This window comes from Nicotiana tomentosiformis, chromosome 12 (genome assembly GCF_000390325.3).
Source record: "Nicotiana tomentosiformis chromosome 12, ASM39032v3, whole genome shotgun sequence".
Classification (NCBI taxonomy): Eukaryota; Viridiplantae; Streptophyta; class Magnoliopsida; order Solanales; family Solanaceae; genus Nicotiana; species Nicotiana tomentosiformis.
The window spans coordinates 112,327,263-112,349,088 of record NC_090823.1 but is presented as its reverse complement, the minus strand read 5'-3'; the positions used below and the strand labels follow the sequence as shown (position 1 = coordinate 112,349,088).

The following is a 21,826-nucleotide window of genomic DNA, read 5'->3' as shown; positions in this document are numbered from 1 at the left end:
CCTTGATATGAGATATGTGGTATAGGCACAGAAGTAGTGCCTCAGTTTCTGGGCTATCCAGGTCAAAGCACAACAAGTGCGTTCCAGCAAAGAATACCGTGCTTCGTATGGTGTGAACTTCTTACTCAAATAGTATATGGCCTATTCTTTCTCGCCCATCTCGTCGTGTTGTCCCAAGACACAACCAAAAGCCCCATCTAATACAGAGAGATAGAGTAGCAGTGGTCTACCAGGTTCTGGCGGGACCAGGACTGGCAGTGTGGACAAATATTCTTTGATTCTGTCAAAAGATGTCTGGCAGTCTTCAGTCCAATTGGTTGCGGCATCCTTCTTTAACATTTTGAAAATCGTCTCACATATCACGGTTGATTGTGCTATGAAGCGACTGGTGTAATTAAGACGTCCCAAGAAGCTCATCACGTCTTTCTTATTCTTTGGAGGCGGCAAATCCTGGATAGTCTTGACCTTTGATGGGTCTAACTGAATTCCTCGACAGCTGACGATGAACCGTAATAACTTTCCTGCAAGGACCCCGAAGACACATTTTGCGGGATTCAATTGTAAATTGTACCTCCGAAGCCGATCAAAAAATTTCCTCAAGTGTGCTATGTGATTTGTACTCTTCTTGGATTTGATGATATCGTCATCCACATATACCTCTATCTCCTTGTGTATCGTGTCATGGAAAATAGTTGTCATGGCCCTCATATAAGTGGCCCCAGCATTCTTCTGACGAAACGACATCATTTTATAGCAGTATATCCCCCATGGTGTGATAAAAGCTATCTTTTCGGCATCCTCTTCATCCATCCAGATCTGATGATATCACACGAAGCAATCCATAAAGGATTGGAGTTCATGCTTGGCACAATTGTCGATCAGTATGTGTATGTTGGGGCTTGCTCTATTTAGGTTCCGATAATCGACGCATACTCTGACTTTCCCATGCCTCTTCGGAACTTTCATGATGTTAGCCAACCAAGTTGGATATTCAACCACTCTGAGAACCTTAGCTTTGATCTGTTTGGTGACTTCTTCTTTGATTTTCAAACTCATATCTGGCTTGAACTATCTGAGCTTCTGCTTTATTGGCAGACACATTGGGTTGGTACGTAGTTTATGAGCCACTATGGACGTGCTCCAACCGGTCATATCATCATAGGTCCATGCAAAGATATCCTCATATTCCTTCAGGAAACGAGTGTATTCATCTTTCTCTGATGGTGACAGGTGAATGCTTATACGTGTTTCTTTGACTGTTTCGGAGTATCCTAGATTAACTGTTTCAGTCTCATCCAAATTGGACTTAGTCTTCTTTTCAAAGTTTTCCATTTCTCTGACAATTTCCTCGGGCATTATATCCTCTTCCAGATCCTCTGAATCATTATCCTTATGTTGCATTGTCTCATTATATGTCACAGTCGTAAGTTCATCGGGATAGGTAATTATAATACTGTAGAGAAAAAACGTAAAGAATAATAATAAATACTAAAAACAACAATGCATTTAGATAAATCTTGAAAACGTCAAACATGTGCGTCTCGATGACCCGAGCAATTATTTCAAAACAAAACATGCTTAAAACAAAATGCTAAAAATGTCTTAAATGCTCATAAAAATTGTTTTAAAAATAAATGATGCTAATTTCCAGGCTATCCAGGAACTTGATGGGCCCTTGATGGTACGACAGTCCAGTTCTTGAGAATAACTCCCTTCTCCATGGTCTGAATAATAAGGCCTTTCTCCTCCTCCTCCTCCTCCTCGACTATCGCACTGCAATCCATGTCTCCATCATCCAGAAATAGATTCCTATATCGGCTAGAACTTCATCTTCTTCGGACTCCCACATCATGTCAGCTTGGTGAAATGACCTGCTCAAATTTGGTACTGGTTGCTCTAGAGGGTAATAAGGACCACACCATGGTGGCGACCAATTCTGATACTCGTGCCAGGTGTATTCATACCCAAGCCCAAATGTTGTATCATGACGCTTTAGCTATATTGGTTTGGTGATCCCCTAGAGATTCTTGTCGAGACCTTTGCAAGGCTCATACCCTATCCATGCCAATATGCCTTCTATCTTACTGCTCCACCATTTTTCTTTTTCTATTTCGTTGACGCGCTCGATGCGATGGTATGTTTCTCCACCCAACTTCCTTCTATTCTCGATGAACGGAATAGTTTGATTGGTGTAAATGGGATTACTTCCGTCCCCATGGATGATCACTTCCTGATGGTTCCACTTAAACTTCATGACATGATGTAGAGTAGAAGCTACGGCCCCAGCGGCATGTATCCAAGGTCATCCCAACAATAGGTTGTAGGTAGCAGATATGTCCAACACTTGAAACTCAACATCAAACCAGGTTGGGCCCATCTATAGGCTGAAGTTGGTCTCCCCAATTGTGGCCCTTTGAGACCCATGGAATGCTTTCACATTCATACTTCCTGCTCGTATCTCGTGTAGGACTTTACCCAATCTTTTCAGAGTGGTTAGTGGACATATGTTAAGACTCGAACCCCCATCTATCAGGACTCTGGCAATAAACTTATCCTCAAACTGCACTGTGATATGCAATGCCCTATTATGACTTAGTCCTTCTAGTGGTAGCTCGTCTTCATTAAAAATGATCGTTTGGATTTCCAACACGTGTCCTATCATATTGGCCATATCTCCACTGGTAATGTTGTTGGGTACACAGGCCTCATTCAACACTTTCATCAACGCATTCCTGTGTGCCTCAGAATTTTGCAGTAGTGATAGAATGGATATCTGAGCAGGGCATTTGTTCAAATGATCAACCACAGAATACTCCCTTGCTTGCACCTTTATCCAAATATCATCCGGGCCGGTTTCAATGATGGGCTACTTGGAAATGGCTTCTTTACTTGTTCCCCCCAAATGCTCGGGCGCGTAAACCCTACCAGTTCTGGACATACCTTGTGCGGCACCAGTTTCTTCCATTTTCCCCTTTCCTTTCCTTCTTTCTTTCGCAACATAATCCCATGGTATAGCATTAGACTTATAAGATGGTGTAGGTGTTACCATCACAGTGAAGGGTATTGTTACTTCAACCTCAAGTGGAGTTGGTGCAGCTACCTCAACTTTAATTGGTGCCTGAGTTTATACCATGATAGGTTTGAGAGTGACTGGAGATGTTTCAGGATTATCCCCTTCTCGAATGAGTCCAATTGACCCCTCTGAGTAACATTCTTCATCGATCTCTATCATGTTTACCCCTCTGCCCCTGTGATCCGGGAGAGGATTGTAACGGACATTGGGTGCAGCCTCATTTGCCTATATGACTTTGGTGTCAATTAGTGTCTGAATCTTATCCTTCAAAGTAAGACACTCGTCAATTCATGCCTGAGTGATAGGCATTTATCTTATTTGGATTGACCCATTGAGAAGAGTTTTCCATGGCAACAACGGGAATAGGGGTGACATATCCAGCACCATTCAGTCTCTCATATAACTGATCAATAAGTTCAGCAATAGAGGTGTATTGTCTGGGCGGCTTGCGGTCGAAATTTGGTCTAGGTTTCTGATAGTTTTGGCGGGCTGGCAGGGAGTGATAGTATGTTGGCTGGGTGTTATAAGTATCGTAGGCATTGGTGGTTTGTGGATATCTAGGAGGTGAAAACTGATATGTGGGTGAAGGTGTTTGGTATGTAAGAGGAGATCTTGGACCTTGGGCTACCATCACGGCCCCTACTTCTTTCTTCTTGGACATACCCCCTAACTGCAAAGCTTTATTCGTAGCATGTAATGCCTCAAAATTAATTACCATTCTGCTCTTGATCCCTTCTTCAATCCTTTCCCCCAATTTGATGATGTCGGATAATTTGTGATTCTCGATAACCATTAACCTTTCATAGTATTGTGGATCATGGGCTCGGAAGAAGAACTTGTTCATCTGCTCTTCTACCAATGTCGGCCTTACTTTCGCAGCTTCCGATCTCCATCGAGTAGCATACTCGCAGAAAGTCTCTGTTGGCTTCTTCTTGCAATTCTGGATATAGAAGACATATGGTGCATTCTCTGTATTAAACCTGAATCGAACCATGAAATCTGATGCCATGCTTATCCAGCTAACCCACTTCTTTGGATTTTGGCTGATGTACCACGATAGGGCATCTCCAGTGAGGCTTCTCATGAACAGTTTCATGTGAATCCTTTCATTTTTTCCAACTCCTATGAGCTTGTCATAGTATGTCTTTATAAGAACCTTTGGGTCACCTGTTTCGTCAAACATCTCGAACTTGGGAGGTTTGTAACCTTCCGGCAGTTCTACGTCTGGCTGAATACACAGATCTTCATAGTTCAAACCCTCAACGCCTTTACCCCCTTCGACACCATGGACTCAGCTTGTGAGCTTCTTAAGTTCCTCTGCTATATTCTTTATGAGCAGGTCCTTCTCAACGGATTCTGGTGTGTATGGGGTTTGTTGAGTGGGGTGAGGTAGCGTTTCTACGTATATGGGGTTACTTTGGTAAATACTGAGGATTTGGGTGTAGTGATGATCATTGGTTGAATTTTGCAGATCGGGGGTAGGTTGCGGTATATTTTGAGGAGTATGGTAGGTAGTAGGTTATGGATACTGAATCAGAAGTTGTTGGTGTTGAGGAAGAGTTGGCACTGGTGGAGGGTTAGGATTTTGATGAGGTGTGGCGTATTGATGAGGTTTGGGAGGAATTTGTGGATGTTGGTTTTGTGTGTTTTGAGAAGGTGCTGGGTTTTGGGCATTCTGTTGGTTAATATCCGGGACGTTTAAGGTGAGGGAGAGGTTTTCTAAGTTGCGGACCTGCTCAAGTTCCCCTTGCACTTCCAGTATTTTATGCTCCAACCGTAGAACCAAATCATTCTGTGCCGAAGTACTCCGACCATCTGAAGTTTCAACATTTTCCGCATGCGTAGCGTTATCTTTCCTGATACCACTCATGCCATCCATCTTAGCCTTTCCCTTACTTTTAGGGTCACTTGGAGAAGGAGGAGGAGGAGGGACTCTGGATCTGGTATGATACGCTGATGATGCCAGTATGCAAGAACAAACCTTAGGGGATGGGAATAATCAAAACAAAGAAAAGCAAAAAGGTAAACAAGTCAGTAGGGGATTTTGGAAGGATATTTGTAGTATTTAAACATGTATTGCGGAATTATAAATTCGTGTCCTAATTTTGAGGACCTCATTGTGCCTGAGGTAGGCCTAGCGACACATAGATTTGGAGAAACTTGATGCCGATAACTGCCTCATTTCATTAATGTAATAAATAGATCGAACCTCAAAAATGAAAATAATTAAAAGAGTTTCTAGTGGCATTTGACTTATTACAATCAATTTCTAAAACGACTCTAGAAAAGTAAATAAACAACAATTCTATTTTATTTGGTCCCGGAGGGACCCTCTCTAAGCTTGGCCTTCTGGGCCCCATCGATAAGATTGCCTAGGTCGCGCATGCCCAACAGCAGATACGCCCTTGCTAGGTGTCCTCCTTCATTGCCCTCTACATTCTGACAATCCATGATCCTTTTCCTCATCTTCCCTCCATTCATTGATTGATTCCATGTCTGTCATGTGTTGTTCCAAATGTCTGGCTTCAGACTCAATGATTCTCTTGCGCGACTTCCGCGACTTCTTGTATTTTACTTGTACTTCAGCAGCATCGTCTATGACCCTGTTTCCTTGATCGATCCCTGGCTCGACTTCTCCTGCTATGTCATCATCCAACCATGATAGGTAGAAATACACATGACCGAAATGGTACCAATCTGGTTCGATGGTATCCTTTTCCAAAATAATCTTCAGATGCCACATGTGTTGGGCCTCACACTTGAATGGAATGGCACCACCCTGAAAGTTTGCTTTGTAGTGAACCATCTTAGAAACGTGCGGTATGACTTATTTTATCCCAGCCTGTCTCATGACCCTGATAGGAGCATAAGGATAGATACCCCTCAACCCGATCAACACTAAGTGAGGAACATCCCTGGACCTGATGATGAACTCGCTAGTAGGGAACCACTCGAACATCTAATGGACCTTGTCATCAATCAAATTGCTAAAGAAGTATACCCAATCCACAGCATTTTCCGGTTGTGCAAACCTGTCTGGGATGAAAGTCATTCTTTTTGGATGGTGAAAGGCTATGTGGTCATTCCATGGTCGCTGCGGAAATTCCTGAAGGTACTATCCTCTTTGAAGATGCTCCAACAACCATATTTGCAGTAACAAATTACAACCCTCAAAATGTCTGAATCCCTTCTTACAGCGGTCCAAAGATCGGTATATCTTTGCCACGATCATTGGGACAATAGTGTAAGTCTGTCCCTCAATCCCTTCCATTAATGTCTTGGTAACCATAGCTAAACGAGTGTGAATCCTATCTCCTTGAATTGGAAATACTATCATACCAAGAAAACAGACGATGAACACAAAAACCCGACGATGAGTCCAACTCAGGGAAGTGATGGAAAACTCATCATGAAAAATACGGTAGGATGTGCTGTGCCCATAACGCCCGTAAAGGAAGTCGAAAGGTATGTATGACTTCTGTAGGCAGACTAACTCGTCATTCTCTCTAAGACCCATAATTTTTAGAAATCCCCTAGAAGTATGATTTTCCGGTACCAGCAGACCAGGGCTATCCCAAGGTAGCCCGGCAAGACCTCCTATTTACTCAAGAAGGGGAGTCATCTCTTCATTACCAAAACGAAAAACGGCCCTCTTTTCGTCCCAGAACATGGTAGCAACCTCGATTAGTACATTGTTTGGCTGAATGTCTAGCAAGGAAGGTAAATTTCTGAGAACTCTTTTCACATGGATTTTGACGCTTGGCGAGAGATTTTCCCACCATTCTAGCAATAGAGGTGAGATACTTCGGACCATGTCGAACCTGGGGACTTCGTGCCTCATTTCTGCAAAACAAATAAAGTTAGCCCTTTCCCCCCTTTGGGTTTGACTACTTACACATTAATGATTAGAATATCGGCACGTTTTATCCAAATAATGCACATATCATGATCGTGCCTGTTGGGATTATGGAAATCCCGATGGACTTTGGACAAGGCTTTCCTTAGAGAGTTATTATGCGGACAACATTCTAACTCATGCTAGACATGATGCATGCAAAGTTAACAGCATAGTAGGGTTTTCTTATAGAAGTCTAGACCGGTACCCTCAAGCAGACAACTTATAGAAGTCTAGACCGGTACCCTCAAGAGGACAACCGTCGACTGCACCGCTGATCGACTAGTTTTACCGCAAATAAGCCTTTCCAAATTTAAAAAGAATAATATAGGAAGAGTGCGGACACTCATCAAGTGCTACTATGGTATTAATTGCGCACGAGTGGAATATGATACAAAGCATGTAATTAAAACAACACCTTTTCAAGTATTTTGCATGATGAAAGTGATAAATGCGATATTTAATAAATGTAAAGACAGGAAAAGAAGAAAAACAAAGAAGGAGTTAGTTCACATAATGGAAAAATTATAATAAAGCGGTAAAAGGGGTAGGGATTGGGAAAGACATAAAGATTGGAGCCAGCGAACAAGGTTAAACGAAACGTTGCGTGTAAATTCATGTAAAAGGGAAAATAGGGAAGGGGGTGTGCATGCAGTAAATAAATGGTGAATTTGAGCATAAAATAATAAAGACACGCTTATCGAGGGAGAATAATTCACACAGACCAAGTTCATTATGGTAAGAACCTAAGGATTTCCCCAGCAGAGTTGCCATGCTGTCGCGCTCCGTTTTCTCAAGAAATCGGGTTTCGACATTGACAACTCTTTTAAAAGGAAGGAAGGGTTACTAAAAGAGAGTCGCCACCTAACGAATTAAGGTGGCACCCATTGCAAATAACTCGTGTTTACTAGTTTGCGTCACCAAAGATCGGGTAAGGACTCAAATTACCTCGAGGAGAAGGTGTTAGGCACTCCTCAAGGTCCATAACGGTGGATCCCGGCCGAACTCAAATCATGTGAATTAGTCTAAGAGAAAAGAAAAAATTGACAAATGAAATAAACGATTTATTTTAAAACAGAAATGGGGGTCCTAAGTTTTTTAGCCTAAAGGATCACCCTGTGCAACATAAATAATACTTCGTAACTCTTTCAAGACGGGGTGTTACTCATATTATTTAGCGGGCACAGACTATCATCTCCTGCTATCCGATTACTATCTTTAAGTTGTTTACCTAAAGCGCTCTAGTCAATTCTAAGTTGTACTCTATGCGTGCACTACCCGTCCCATGCCTAGGGTCCAGGAGGCATTTGGACCTCTATTTCAGGGTGGTTCTAGACCTTAACTTAGGTTGCTCAAAAGGAGAAAACTAGGAGACATCCAAAAATAATTAGGACTTTAAAATAGAAACAAGTATGGGCTCAAGTTACCCTCTACATTTACACATCAAATGCACGCCAAACTGATTAGCATTGACAATTGCATATTTTAATAAGTTAAGGTTGTAGAACCCTATAGGCAGGATCTCTATGTGACACTGAATTTAAAGAGCAAACATTTTATACGTAAAAGCATTTTCTCTTAGTACAATTTCTAAAACCGACATAATTGCCTATTGATTGTAGATATAAGGGATTAAAACCTATAGGCATGATGTCTAGGTGATTCACGCAGTAACTAACTAGGGTAATCACAGGAATATGTTTAGAATTATTTAATCGAGTCCTATAGGCATGGTTTCTAGAATGGTAATTAGTACAATGTTGAAAACTCTTAAAGAAACGAGCAGGGTGATAATTAAAACGGATTCAGACTCTATAGGCATGATTTCTAGAATTAAAACTGATTTTATATCCTATAGGCATGATTTCTGTAATTAAAAACTGATTTTAGATGGCATCTAATTTGTAGATTAAACTGTAGGTAATCAGAATCCTGTGCACACATTGAGATATTAATCATTCAATATCCTATAAGCATGGTTTCTAACAGGTAAAAGCAGAACACATTTGAATCAAATAAAGAACCTATAGGCAGGATTTCTAACGCACATTTGAGAAAAGTAATGAACCTAGAGGCAGGATTTCTACCCATTTCAATACAAGTGTAAGATAAAACTCCTTTCCCCATTTCAATAATACCCCAGAATGAATGGAATAAAGTACAAAGAAGAATAACTATAGGGAGCCTACAACAGGCCCAAAGATAAACCCAGCCAAGCCAAGCCTTCATTCTCATGGCTCATAACAACTCGAAATTACATCATAATAGACATAAGGCAGCCGGAATTAAGTGATCACACAGTGGGCATAAAACAGAGTTGAGCATATAGAACCAAGACCCTATTGTATTAGAGTTCCCAGAGGATTCAAGAACCCAGGGCAGTGCTCACACTAGGGAGGTTAACAGAGATAATTCATAGGAGAGACTAGGGACCAAGTCCTAGTGTGTCAGAGTTCACAAAGGTATCAAATGAACCATGAGCAGTGCTCACACTAGGGAGGTCAAAGGACAGAACCTACGTAGCATGGGCTTTCAGCCGGCTAAAAATAGGATTCAAAGAGCTTAGGTGACAAGTGTACGAAGGGGCCAAAGTTGAGAAAAGGGAATTGAGGGATTTAAACAGACATGGCCAAATTGAGAAAACAAAGCAAACAGTTGAATAAATCACAGAACTTTAAAAAGCAAGGTGAATGTAAGCTGAGAAATAATTCCCACACTTGGCGCAGAAGCAGTCATATGCTGAAAAGAAGTTCAGAAAAGAACGTGTTTGCAGGATTGACAAAGATTGTTGTACACATGTGCAAAACAGGTTGAAACATGGTTGAATTATGAAAAGCACACAACCTTGTGTTATTACCAAGAAAACAGGACAGTATTGTGATGAGTAAAATAATCATAGAAAGAGCAGGGCATCATGCTAGCACAGGGGTGTGATTACAATCACAAATTAAGACACATATGCAAAACAATTACTACAGAGTGGAAGGTAAAATCATGTCAAGTAGCAGATATAGGCATTCAAGCTTTGTCATAGTGGTCTAATTAGCTAAAGATGATCCGGTTATAACAAAGGTTTAACCAAACATTGTAAAGTGACAACTCAAAGACGATGAGACAACTGTTCCAAATCACAAGCAAATACCAGAGGTTGAGTGATCATGTTGAGTGACACAATAGCAGAGAGCCAGATTATGACTAACAATGAAGGTCTTAACACAGGCTAACACAAATGTGAGGCATCCAATACAGGGATTCAGGACAAAGTAAGTAAACATGTTCATGAGCATTCAGGAGTCAATTCACTCACTGAATAAACCATAAGAAGGTTCAGATTAATCAAGCTAGGAGTAGATAACTTCAGAACTGGTAGCATTAAGAGCAGTTAAATGCTAAAGAGACTAAAAGAATATTATGTTGACAGAACGATGTCTGAACATAACTCAGAAGAATATTGAACCATGGATTCAGAAGTAGAAACACATACAAATCAGAGACACGTAAGGATGAAATTGCACAAGTCAAGTGACTTACCAGTTAATCAAAAACACATAAAATAACATAAGTCCACAATATTCTGAATAGCAAGACCTCCGAACTAAATGGCCTTGGCTTTCAGCCGGCCAAATTCAGAGTATATAATGCAATAACAGAGTAAAGCTTTAGATATAGTGAGGCTATATTGAGTCCGAAAAAGTGTCCTCTAAAGCGAATGGGGGAAGGGTTTATATAGTGTAGAAATCGAACACATAGACATGGAAAACAAATTATTCACATGCAAACAAGATAGAAAGAAAATATTCAGGAATCAATTAGAAGCGATTTTAGAGATTCAAAAAATACCAAAGTCATTCAGAGTCATATTTAAGGCAAAGAATAAAGGAAAAAAAATAAGGAGAGATGAGAAAAAAGAGTAGACAAACATAGAAAAGGAAAAATATCAAGTAAGAATCGATAAGAAACGAAGGGGAATTCAAATCCTAGTTGGTAGAAGTCGAAGATTAGCCGAAATCTTGGCTAATTGGACCCATGTAGCCATGGTTGTGAAGCATATGGATGAGATACATGTCCAGATTAGAGTATTCAAGAGGAAATGTTCAAAATCTGAGGTGTAGTACATGCCATATTTAGGCAAGTACTAAGAGGTAACATAGAATCGTAGGAGATGGTGGTATAATACACAAAAGGTAAGCAAATCATGGAAAAATCCATGGTTGAGTCAGATTCAAAGAAGTTTTTTTTTAGAGGCGACAGGTTAGGGTTTTCAGAGATGAGAGAATAGAGAGGCGGCGGGTTTGGAGGGAATGGAGTTAGGGTTTAGGGTTGAGTGATATAAGGAAAGGGGGGAGACGTTTGTGAGTCGTTGATCATTTCTGATCAACGGTTGGGATTTGAGAAGGGGTTGGGTTGGGTTTAAACTGGGTTGGGTTGTTTAGGATTGGGCTTGGGTTATTGGGCCAAGGTCTGGGTAGTCAGGTCCGAAATTAGGAGGAATTTAGGGCTAGATTTTAAATACCCAATTTTAATCAAATAAATAATTCATAAAAGTAATAAATAAATAACAAAAATAAAATTTGTGCATGCAAATGATTAAAAACAATTATTTAACATTATAAAAATAAAAAAAAATTATTTTTTGTAAAAATAATGTAATTATATGTACATATGGTCTATTATTGCAAAATGTGTAATTTAGCCCTGAAAAATGCAAATGTAATTATACGAAATGCACTGAAAATATTTAAAACTTCATATTGGTATAAACGATAATTTTAGATGATTAAATTATCATAAAAATAATTAGGAGGGTAATTATTGGATATTTATATAATAAAATGGAGAAATAAATTGATTTAAAGTCTATAAAAATCATGGAAGATTATGAAAAATACTTGTGTATGCTTGTAAATCGAATGATGATTCATATACGCTATTTTGAAGTGTGTGTGTGTGTATATATATATATATATATATATATATATATATATATATATATATATTTGGAAAAATATGAGAGAAAAATTGGGTATCAACAGCTGGCCATCTTTACCCGGGAAGGATGAAAGAGTTGTCGGGTAAAGAAATTATGACCGATTTTGACCGAGTGGAGTGATTTGAAAAGATATTAGACGGACCCTGGTCTCTAAGCTACCTACATATCCCTGATTTTATAGGAATCAGGCCATATGTAGTTCTGGATCCAACGGTGGAATAAGCCGATGGAGTTATTGTAAGAACGAACAAAATATTCTGGATAGGACAATATCGAGATTGGGAATGGATGTGTCTGAGAATGGTTATGGATATTTGAACAAATATGGTGATTGGTTACGTTTGAAATAATTGAAGGATATGAACGTTGAATGGAAACTTGAGCGAATATTGTTCCAGTTAAGAGAACGGTTACTTCCTAGATCAAATGCAAACTCAAAACACGATATATGCACACTATATATATTGATTATTGTAAGAATTTAAATATGATGCAAATTCCCTCTGGATCATGGAGATCGTCTTTGGACGGTGAGGATGATGTCCTTAGACCATGACGTCCCGGGCATGAGTTGTGAGATAGGGGATTCAGAGGTGATGAAATGATGTTCTCGGGCTATGAAGATGGTGCCTCTGAACCATGATGCCTTTGAATAATGATGTTCAATATTAAGAGATCCTCAGGCTATGGCATGGTGTCTTCTGTCTATGAAGATGATGCCTTCGGACTATGACGCCCTCGAAAAATCTGGCTATGTATCAGCCCATGAGATGCAAAGTCATGATACTTGAAATAAGATAAGACAGAGCTTAGTCTTGTGTAAGGTTGGAGGAGAAGCTCAGCCTTGAGAGAAAAGAATAATGCAAGGTTTTGGAATAGCAACATTTGTGGTTACGCAAGGGGAGACAATGCTTAGTCTCACACGGGGGAAGGCAGAGCTTAGCGTTATGCAGTTGAGAGGCAGGGCTTAGTCTCATGCAAGATTTGAGACAATTCTTAGTCTCATGCAATGAGAAGGCAATACTTAGCCTTATGCAATTAAGGAGGAAGGGCTTAGCCTCATTCAAAGATTCGAGACAATGCTTAGTCTCATGCAATGGGAAGGAAGTGCTTAGCCTTATGCAATTAAGGAGGCAGGGCTTAGCCTCATGCAAAGATTTGAGACAATGCTTAGTCTCATGCAATGAGAAGGAAGAGCTTAGCCTTATGCAATTAAGGAGGCAAGGCTTAGCCTCATGCAAAGATTTGAGACAATGCTTAGTCTCATGCAGTGGGAAGGCAGTGCTTAGCCGCATGAAATTAAGGAGGCAGGGTTTAGCCTCATGCAAGGTTGAGACAGTGCTTAGCCTCATGCAATTAAGGAGGCAGGGCTTAGCCCCATGCAGTTGAGGAGGCAAGGCTTATCCTCATGCAAGTTTTGAGACAATGCTCAGTCTCATGCAATGAATAGATAATAAGTGATAGCGGAGTATTTCTTAGCTGGAGATGATTTCGGTAGCTTTGTTGTTATAAAGACAGTGATTCTAAGGTGCACACGTACTGGCGACTATTTCTTGTTTCTGCATTCAAAGAAAAAATAGTGTGTTTTGCGGGGGAGGTTGGTTCGTGCCTTTGTCTGCTTGCTTTGCTCTGTTCTGCATTGAAATCCTGTCTGAGTTACCATGGGTAGCATCTGGCTAAGAATAAAGTTTTCGAAAAATATGCATGCATAGTTATTCAAAACATAGTAATATGCAATTTAAAAATTGATTAGATGAACCGGTAACTGTGACACCATCAGAGACACTGCGAACTTTTTGCCATAGAATTTTGAGGGTCCTCCTCAAAAATTTTCGCCAGTTATCTAGATGAATTTCTGGCTGTTTTGCATGCGGTGCCGTTGTCTAAACTTGCTCCGATATTTTGAGGGTCCTCCTCAAAATTCTGCCTCAGTTTCCGATTATGGGGAAAACGAAATTTTATTGAATTGTGATCGAACCCACAGGGCTGCCTACGTATCCCCTCTTAAACGGGAATCAGGTCAAGCGTAGTTCAATTACACCATATGAAGAGATGCAAAATGTTTAGACATAGTATCTTTTGACTGCATCTAAATTAGTAGGCTTTGGCCAAATTTCTCCATCCATCTCTGCGAGTATGAGTGCTCCTCTTGTTAGTACCCTGTGAACCATATAAAGCCCTTGCCAGTTGGGTGAGAATTTTCCTTTGGCTTCATCCTGATGTGGAAAGATCCGTTTCAGCACCAGTTGCCCTGATGTGAACTGTCTAGGTTTGACCCTTTTGTTGAAAGCTCTGGATATTCTGTTCTGATAAAGCTGACCATGACACACCACATTCATGTTTTTCCCATCAATGAGAGCTAACTACTTGTAGCGGCTTCTTATTCATTCCGCATCACTGAGCTCAGCTTCTTGTATAATTCTCAAGGAAGGAATTTCTACCTCGGTGGGGATGACGACTTCAGTACCGTAGACCAATAGGTAAGGAGTTGCTCCGGTTGACGTGCAGACTGTGGTACGGTATCCCAATAAGGAATATGGTAACTTCTCGTGCCACTGCTTATGATTCTCTACCATCTTCCTTAGTATCTTCTTAATGTTCTTGTTGGCGGCTTCCACAGCTCCATTCATTTGGGGTCGGTATGCTGTGGAGTTTTTGTGCTTGATCTTGAAGGTTTCGCACATGGCTTTCATTAGATCATTGTTGAGATTGGCGGCATTGTCAGTGATGATGGATTCTGGAACCCCGAATCGACAAACAATACGGTCACTAACAAAATATGTGACGAATTTCTTGGTTATAGCTTTGTAAGATGTAACTTCAACCCACTTTGTGAAATAGTCGATGGCCACTAGAATGAACCTGTGCCCATTTGATGCGGTGGGCTCGATTGGTCCAATGACATCCATTCCCCAGGCAGCAAAAGGCCAAGGTGTGCTGGTTGTATTAAGTTTATTAGGAGGTACCCGTATCATATCTGGGTGCATCTGGCACTGATGAAATTTCTGAACATACCAGATGCAGTTTGTTTCCATAGTCATCCAAAAGTATCCGGCTCTGAGTATCTTCTTGGCTAGGACGAAACCATTCATATGTGGGCCGCAGGTTATGGTGTGTTTCATTTCAAGTAGTTTGGAGGCTTCTTTGGCATCAACACACCGTAATAGCCCTAGATCTGGAGTTCTTCTATATAGAATTCCTCCACTCTGGAAGAAATGGTTAGACAACCTCCGAAGTGTGCGTTTCTGGTTGTGGCTTGCGTGCTCTGGATACTCTCCTTTCGTTAAATATTCTCTGATATCATGGAACCATGGATTCCCATCTGTTTCTTCTTCAATATGAGCACAGTAAGCGGCTGATTATGGCTTCTTACCTGAATGGGATCGATAAAATTCTTGTCCGGGTGTTGTATCATGGAGGACAAAGTGGCCAATGCGTCTGCGAACTCATTCTGGATTCTCGGGACATGTCTAAACTCTATCTTCATGAACCTCTTCATCATCTCTTGCACATGATATAGATATGGTAATATCTTGGAATTTTTTGTAGCCCATTCTCCCTGCACCTGATGTACCAGCTGATCTGAATCGCCAATTATCAGTAATTCTTGAATATCCATGTCAACAGCCAAATTGAGCCCCAATATGCAAGCCTCATATTCTGCCATATTATTGGTGCACGAAAATCTGAGTTTCACGGATACCAGATAATTTTGACCTGTTTCTGACACCAAAACTGCTCCAATACCCACTCCATTGAAGTTTGCGGCTCCATCAAAAAACATTCTCCACCCATCGTAGGCTTCAGCAATATCTTCTCCTACGAATGATTCTTCTTCATCAGGAAAATACATTTTTAGTGGTTCGTATTCTCCTCCTACAGGATTTTCCGCAAGATGATCTTCTAATGCCTGTCCTTTAACTGCTTTCTGAGTTACGTAGATGATGTCAAATTTGCTCAACAATATTTGCCATTTGGCCAGCTTTCCTGTATGCATGGGTTTCTAGAAGATGTACTTCAGAGGGTCCATCCTTGATATGAGATATGTGGTATAGGCACAGAAGTAGTGCCTCAGTTTCTGGCTATCCAGATCAAGGCACAACGGGTGCGTTCCAGCAAAGAATTCTGTGCTTCGTAGGGTGTAAACTTCTTACTCAAATAGTATATGGCCTATTCTTTCCTTCCTATCTCGTCGTGTTGTCCCAAGACAAAATCTAAACCCCATCTAATATGGAGAGATAGAGTAGCAGTGGTCTACAAGGTTCTGACGGGACCAGGACTGGCGGTGTGGACAAATATTCTTTGATTCTGTCAAAAACTTTCTGGCAGTCTTCAGTCCAATTGATTGCGGCATCCTTCTTTAATATTTTGAAAATCGGCTCACAGATCATAATTGATTGTGCTATGAAGCGGCTGATGTAATTAAGACGTCCCAAGAAGCTCATCACGTCTTTCTTTTTCTTTAGAGGCGGCAAATCCTGGATAGTCTTAACCTTTGATGGGTCTAACTCAATTCCTCGGTAGCTGACGATGAACCTTAATAACTTTCCTACAGGGACCCCGAAGGCACATTTTATGAGATTCAATTTCAAATTGTACCTCCGAAGCCGATCAAAAAATTTCCTCAAGTCTGCTATGTGATCTGTACTCTTCTTGGATTTGATGATGCCGTCATCCACATATACCTCTATCTCCTTGTGTATCATGTCATGGAAAATAGTTTTCATGGCCCTCATATAAGTGGCGCCAGCATTCTTCTGACCGAACGACATCATTTTATAGTAGTACACCCCCATGGTGTGATAAAAGCTATCTTTTCAGCATCCGCTTCATCCATCCAGATCTGATGATATCCCGCGAAGCAATCCACAAAGGATTGGAGTTCATGCTTGGCGCAATTGTCGATCAATATGTGTATGTTGGGTAATGGGATATCATCTTTGGGGCTTGCTCTGTTTAGGTCCTGATAATCGACGCATACTCTGACTTTCCCATCCTTCTTCGGAACTGGCACGATGTTAGCCAACCAAGTTGGATATTCAACCACTATGAGAACCTTAGCTTTGATCTGTTAGGTGACTTCTTTTTTGATTTTCAAACTCATATCTAGCTTGAACTATATGAGCCAATAAGAACGTGCTCCAACCGGTCATATCATCATATGTCCATGCAAAGATATCCTCATATTCCTTCAGGAAACGAGTGTATTCTTCTTTCTCTGATGGTGACAGGTGAATGCTTATACGTGTTTCCTTGACTGTTTCGGAGTCTCCTAGATTAACTATTTCAGTCTCATCCAAATTGGACTTAGGCTTGTTTTCAAAGTTTTCCACTTATCTGACAATTTCCTCGGGCATTATATCCTCTTCCAGATCCTCTGAATCATTATCTTTATGTTGTGTTGTCTCATTACATGTCACAGTCGTAAGTTCATCGGGATAGGTAATAATAATGCAGTAGAGAAAAAATGTAAAGAATAATAATAAATACTAAAAATAACAATGCATTTAGATAAGTCATGAAAACGTCAAACAGGTGCAGCTCGATGACCCGAGAAATTATTTCAAAATAAAACATGTTTAAAACAAAATGCTGAAAACGTCTTAAATGCTCATAAAAATTGCTTTTAAAATAAATGATGCTAATTGCCAGGCTACCCAGGAACTTGATGGGCCCTTGATGGTGCAGCAGTCCAGTTCTTGAGAACAACTCCCTTCTCCATGGTCTGATTAATGAGGCCTTCCTCCTCCTCCTCCTCCTCGACTATCGCACTGCAATCCATGTCTCCATCATCCTGAAACAGATTCCTTATACCGGCTAGAACTTCATCTTCTTCGAACTCCCACATCATGTCAGCTTGGTGAAATGATTGGCTCAAATGTGTTACTGGTTGCTCTAGAGGGTAATAAGGACCACGCCATGGTGGCGACCAATTCTAATACTCGTGCCAAGTGTATTCATACCTAAGCCCAAACGTTGTGCCTTGATGCTTTAGCTGTATTGGTTTGGTTATCCCCTGGAGATTCTTGCCGAGACCTTTGCAAGGCTCATACCCTATCCATGCCTATATGCCTTCTATCTTACTTCTCCACCATTCGTCCTTTTCTATTGCGTTGACGCGCTCGATGCGATGGTATGTTTCTCCACCCAACTTCTTTCTATTCTCGATGACCAGAATAGTTTGATTGGTGTAAATGGGATTACTTTCGTCCCCATGGATGATCACTTCCTGATAGTTCCACTCTAACTTCACGACCTGATGTAGAGTAGAAGCTGTGGCCCCAACGGCATGTATCCAAGGTCGTCCCAATAATAGGTTGTAGGTAGCAAATATATCAAATTCTTGAAACTTAGCATCAAACCAGGTTGGGCCCATCTGTAGGCTGAGGTTGGTCTCCCCAATTGTGGCCCTTTGAGACCCATAAAATGCTGTCACATTCATACTTCCTGCTCGTATCTCGTGCAAGCCTTTACCCTATCTTTTCAGAGTGGTTAGCAGACATATGTTAAGACTCAAACCCCCATCTATCAGGACTCTGGCAATGAACTTATCCTCAAACTGCACTGTGATATGCAGTGCCCTGTTATGACTTAGTCCTTCTGGTGGTAGCTCGTCTTCATGAAAAGTGATCTTGTGGCTTTCCAACACTTGTCCTGTCATATTGACCATCTCTCCACTGGTAATGTCGTTGGGTACACATGCCTCATTCAACACTTTCATCAACGCGTTCCTGTGTGCCTCAGAATTCTGCAGTAGTGATAGAATGGATTTCTGAGCAGATGTTTTATTCAAATGATCAACCACAGAATACTCCCTTGCTTGCACCTTTCTCCAAAGATCATCCGGGCCGATTTCAATGACGGGCTACTTGGAAATGGCTTTTTTACTTGTTCCCCCCAAATGCTCGGGAGTGTAAACCCTACCAGTGCTGGACACACCTTGTGCTGTACCAGTTTCTTCCATTTTCCCCTTTCCTTTTCTTCTTGCTTCCGCAACATAATCCCATGGTATAGCATTAGACTTATAATATAGTGTAGGTGTTACCATCATAGTGAAGGGTATTGTTACTTCAACCTCAAACGGAGTTGGTACAGCTACCTCAACTTCAATTGGTGCCTGAGTTTGTACCATGATAGGTGTGAGAGTGACTGGAGATGTTTTAGGATTATCCCCTTCTCAAATGAGTCCAATTGACCCCTCTGAGTTACATTCTTCATCGGTCTCTATCATGTTTACCCCTCCTCCCCTGTGATCCGGGAGAGGATTGTTACGGACATTAGGTGCAGCCTCCTTTTCCTGTATGACTTTGGTGTCAATTAGTGTCTGACTCTTATCCTCCAAAGTACGACACTTGTCAAAAGTATGACCTTTCATGCCTGAGTAATAGGCACATGTCTTATTTGGATTGACCCATTGAGAAGAGTTTTCCATGGCAACAGCGGGAATAGGGGTGACATATCCAGCAGCTTTTAATCTCTCATATAACTGATCGATAGGTTCATCAATAGGGGTGTATTGTCTGGGCAGCCTGCGGTCGAAATTTGGTCTAGGTTTCTGATAGTTTTGGCAGGATGGCAGGGAGTGATAGTATGCTGGCTGGGTGTTATAAGTATGGTAGGCAGTGGCGGGTTGTGGATATCTGGGAGGTGAAAGTTGATATGTGGGTGGAGGTGTTTGGTATGTAAGAGGAGATCTTGGACCTTGGGCTACCATCACGGCCCCTACTTCTTTCTTCTTGGAAATACCCCCTGACTGCAAAGCTTTATTCGTAGCATGTAATGCCTCAAAATTAATTACCATTCCGCTCTTGATCCCTTCTTCAATCCTTTCCCCTAATTTTATGATGTCGGAGAATTTTTGATTCTCGATAACCATTAAACTTTCGTAGTATTATGGATCCTGGGCTCGGACGAAGAACTTGTTCATCTGCTCTTCTTCCAATGCCGGCCTTACTTTCGCAGCTTTCGATCTCCATCGAGTAGCATACTCGCGAAAAGTCTATGTTGGCTTCTTCTTGAGATTCTGGATATAGAAGACATCTGACGCATTCTCTATATTAAACCTGAATCGATCCATGAAATCCGATGCCACGCTTACCCGGCTAACCCACTTCTTTGGATTTTGGCTGATGTACCACGATAGGGCATCTCCAATGAGGCTTCTCATGAACAGTTTCATGTGAATCCTTTCATTTTTTCCAACTCCTACGCGCTTGTCATAGTATGTCCTTAGATACACCTTTGGGTCACCTGTTCCGTCAAACATCTCGAACTTGGGAGGTTTGTAACCTTTCGGTAGTTCTACGTCTGGCTGAATACACAGATCTTCAGAGTTCAAACCCTCAACGCTTTTTCCCTTTTCGACCCCCTGGACTTGGCTTGTGAGCCTCTTAAGTTGCTCTGCCATATTCTTGATGAGCAGGTCCTTCTCAGTGGATTCTGGTGTGTATGGAGTTTGTTGAGTGGGGTGAGGTAGAGTTTCTACGTATATGGGGTTACTTTGGTAAATACCAAGGATTTGGGTATAGTGATGATCATTGGTTGAAATCTGTAGATTGGGGGTAGGTTGCAGTATATTTTGAGGAGTATGGTAGGTAGTAGTTTGTGGATACTGAGTCGGAAGATGTTGGTATTGAGGAGGAGTTGGCACTGGTAGAGGGTTAGGATTTTTAGGAGGTGTGGCGTATTAATGAGGTGCGGGAGGATTTTTGTGGATGTTGGTTTAGTGTGTTTTGAAAAGGTACTGGGTTTTAGGCATTCTATTGGTTAATATCCGGGATGTTTAAGGTGAGGGAGAGGTTTCCCTAGTTGCGGACCTGCTTAAGTTCCCCTTGCAATTCCAGTATTTTCTGCTCCAATCGTAGAACCAAATCATTTTGTGCCGTAGTACTCCGACCATTTAAAATTTCAACATTTTCCGCATGCGCAGCGTTATATTTCCTGATACCACTCATATCATCCATCTTAGCCTTTCCCTTACTTTTAGGATCACTTGGAGGAGGAGGAGGTGGAGGGCATCTGGATCTGGTATGATATGCTGATGATGCCAGTATGCAAGAACCAACCTTAGGGGATGGGAATAATCAAAACAAAGAAAAGCAAAAAGCTAAACAAGTCAATAGGGGATTTTGGACGTATATTTGCAGTATTTAAACATATATTGGAGAATTATAAATTTGCGTCCTAATTTTGGGGACCTCATTGTGCCTGAGGTAGGCCTAGCAACACATAGATTTGGAGAAACTTGATGCCGATTATTACCTCATTTCATTAATGTAATAAATAGATCAAACCTCTAAAATGACAATAATTAAAAGAGTTGCTAGTGGAATTTGCCTTATTACAATCAATTTTTAAAATGACTCTAGAAAATAAAATAAACAACAATTCTATTCTATTTGGTCCCGGAGGGACCCTCTCCAAGCTTGGCCTTCTTGGCCCCATCGATCAGATTCTCCAGCTCGCGCCTGTCCAACAGCACATACGCCCTTGCTAGGTGTCCTCCTTCGTTTCCCTCTGCATTCTGACAATCCACGATCCTTTTCCTCATCTTCCCTTTAAGTTCCACCAGACCCTGCTCTAACTACTCCAACCTCTCTGTTGATTTTGTAGCAACTTCCCTCCATTCATTGATTGATTCCATGTCTGTCTTGTGTTTTTCCAAATGTCTGGCTTCAGACTCAAGGATTCTCTTGCGCAACATCTTGTATTTTACTTGTACTTCAACAGCATCGTCTATGACCATGTTTCCTCGATCGATGCCTGGCTCGACTTCTCCTGCTATGTCATCATCCAACCATGATAGGTAGAAATACACATGACCGCCGTGGTACCGATCTGGTTCGATGGTATCCTTTTCCACAATAAT

At 41.2% G+C, this 21,826-nt stretch overlaps 1 protein-coding gene across 1 annotated transcript; it reads right to left on the bottom strand.

Moving 5' to 3' along the window:
* Positions 1 to 18,433: 18,433 nt before the first annotated feature.
* On the bottom strand, positions 18,434 to 19,834 carry LOC138903230 (uncharacterized). The gene is made up of 3 exons (XM_070191162.1): positions 19,196 to 19,834; positions 18,878 to 19,075; positions 18,434 to 18,730 (listed from the first exon to the last, which is right to left on the bottom strand). Exons 1-3 carry the CDS (start codon positions 19,832 to 19,834, stop codon positions 18,434 to 18,436), a joined length of 1,134 nt encoding a protein of 377 aa, XP_070047263.1.
* Positions 19,835 to 21,826: the final 1,992 nt, after the last annotated feature.

Coding starts and splice junctions, on each gene's coding strand:
- LOC138903230 (XM_070191162.1), bottom strand. CDS start 19,834: ATGGTTATCGAGAATCAAAAATTCTCCGACATCATAAAATTAGGGGAA. Junction 19,076..19,195: donor CGGATCACAGGGGAGGAGGG/GTAAACATGATA, acceptor GTACAAACTCAG/GCACCAATTGAAGTTGAGGT. Junction 18,731..18,877: donor GTGTGTCCAGCACTGGTAGG/GTTTACACTCCC, acceptor ACATCTGCTCAG/AAATCCATTCTATCACTACT.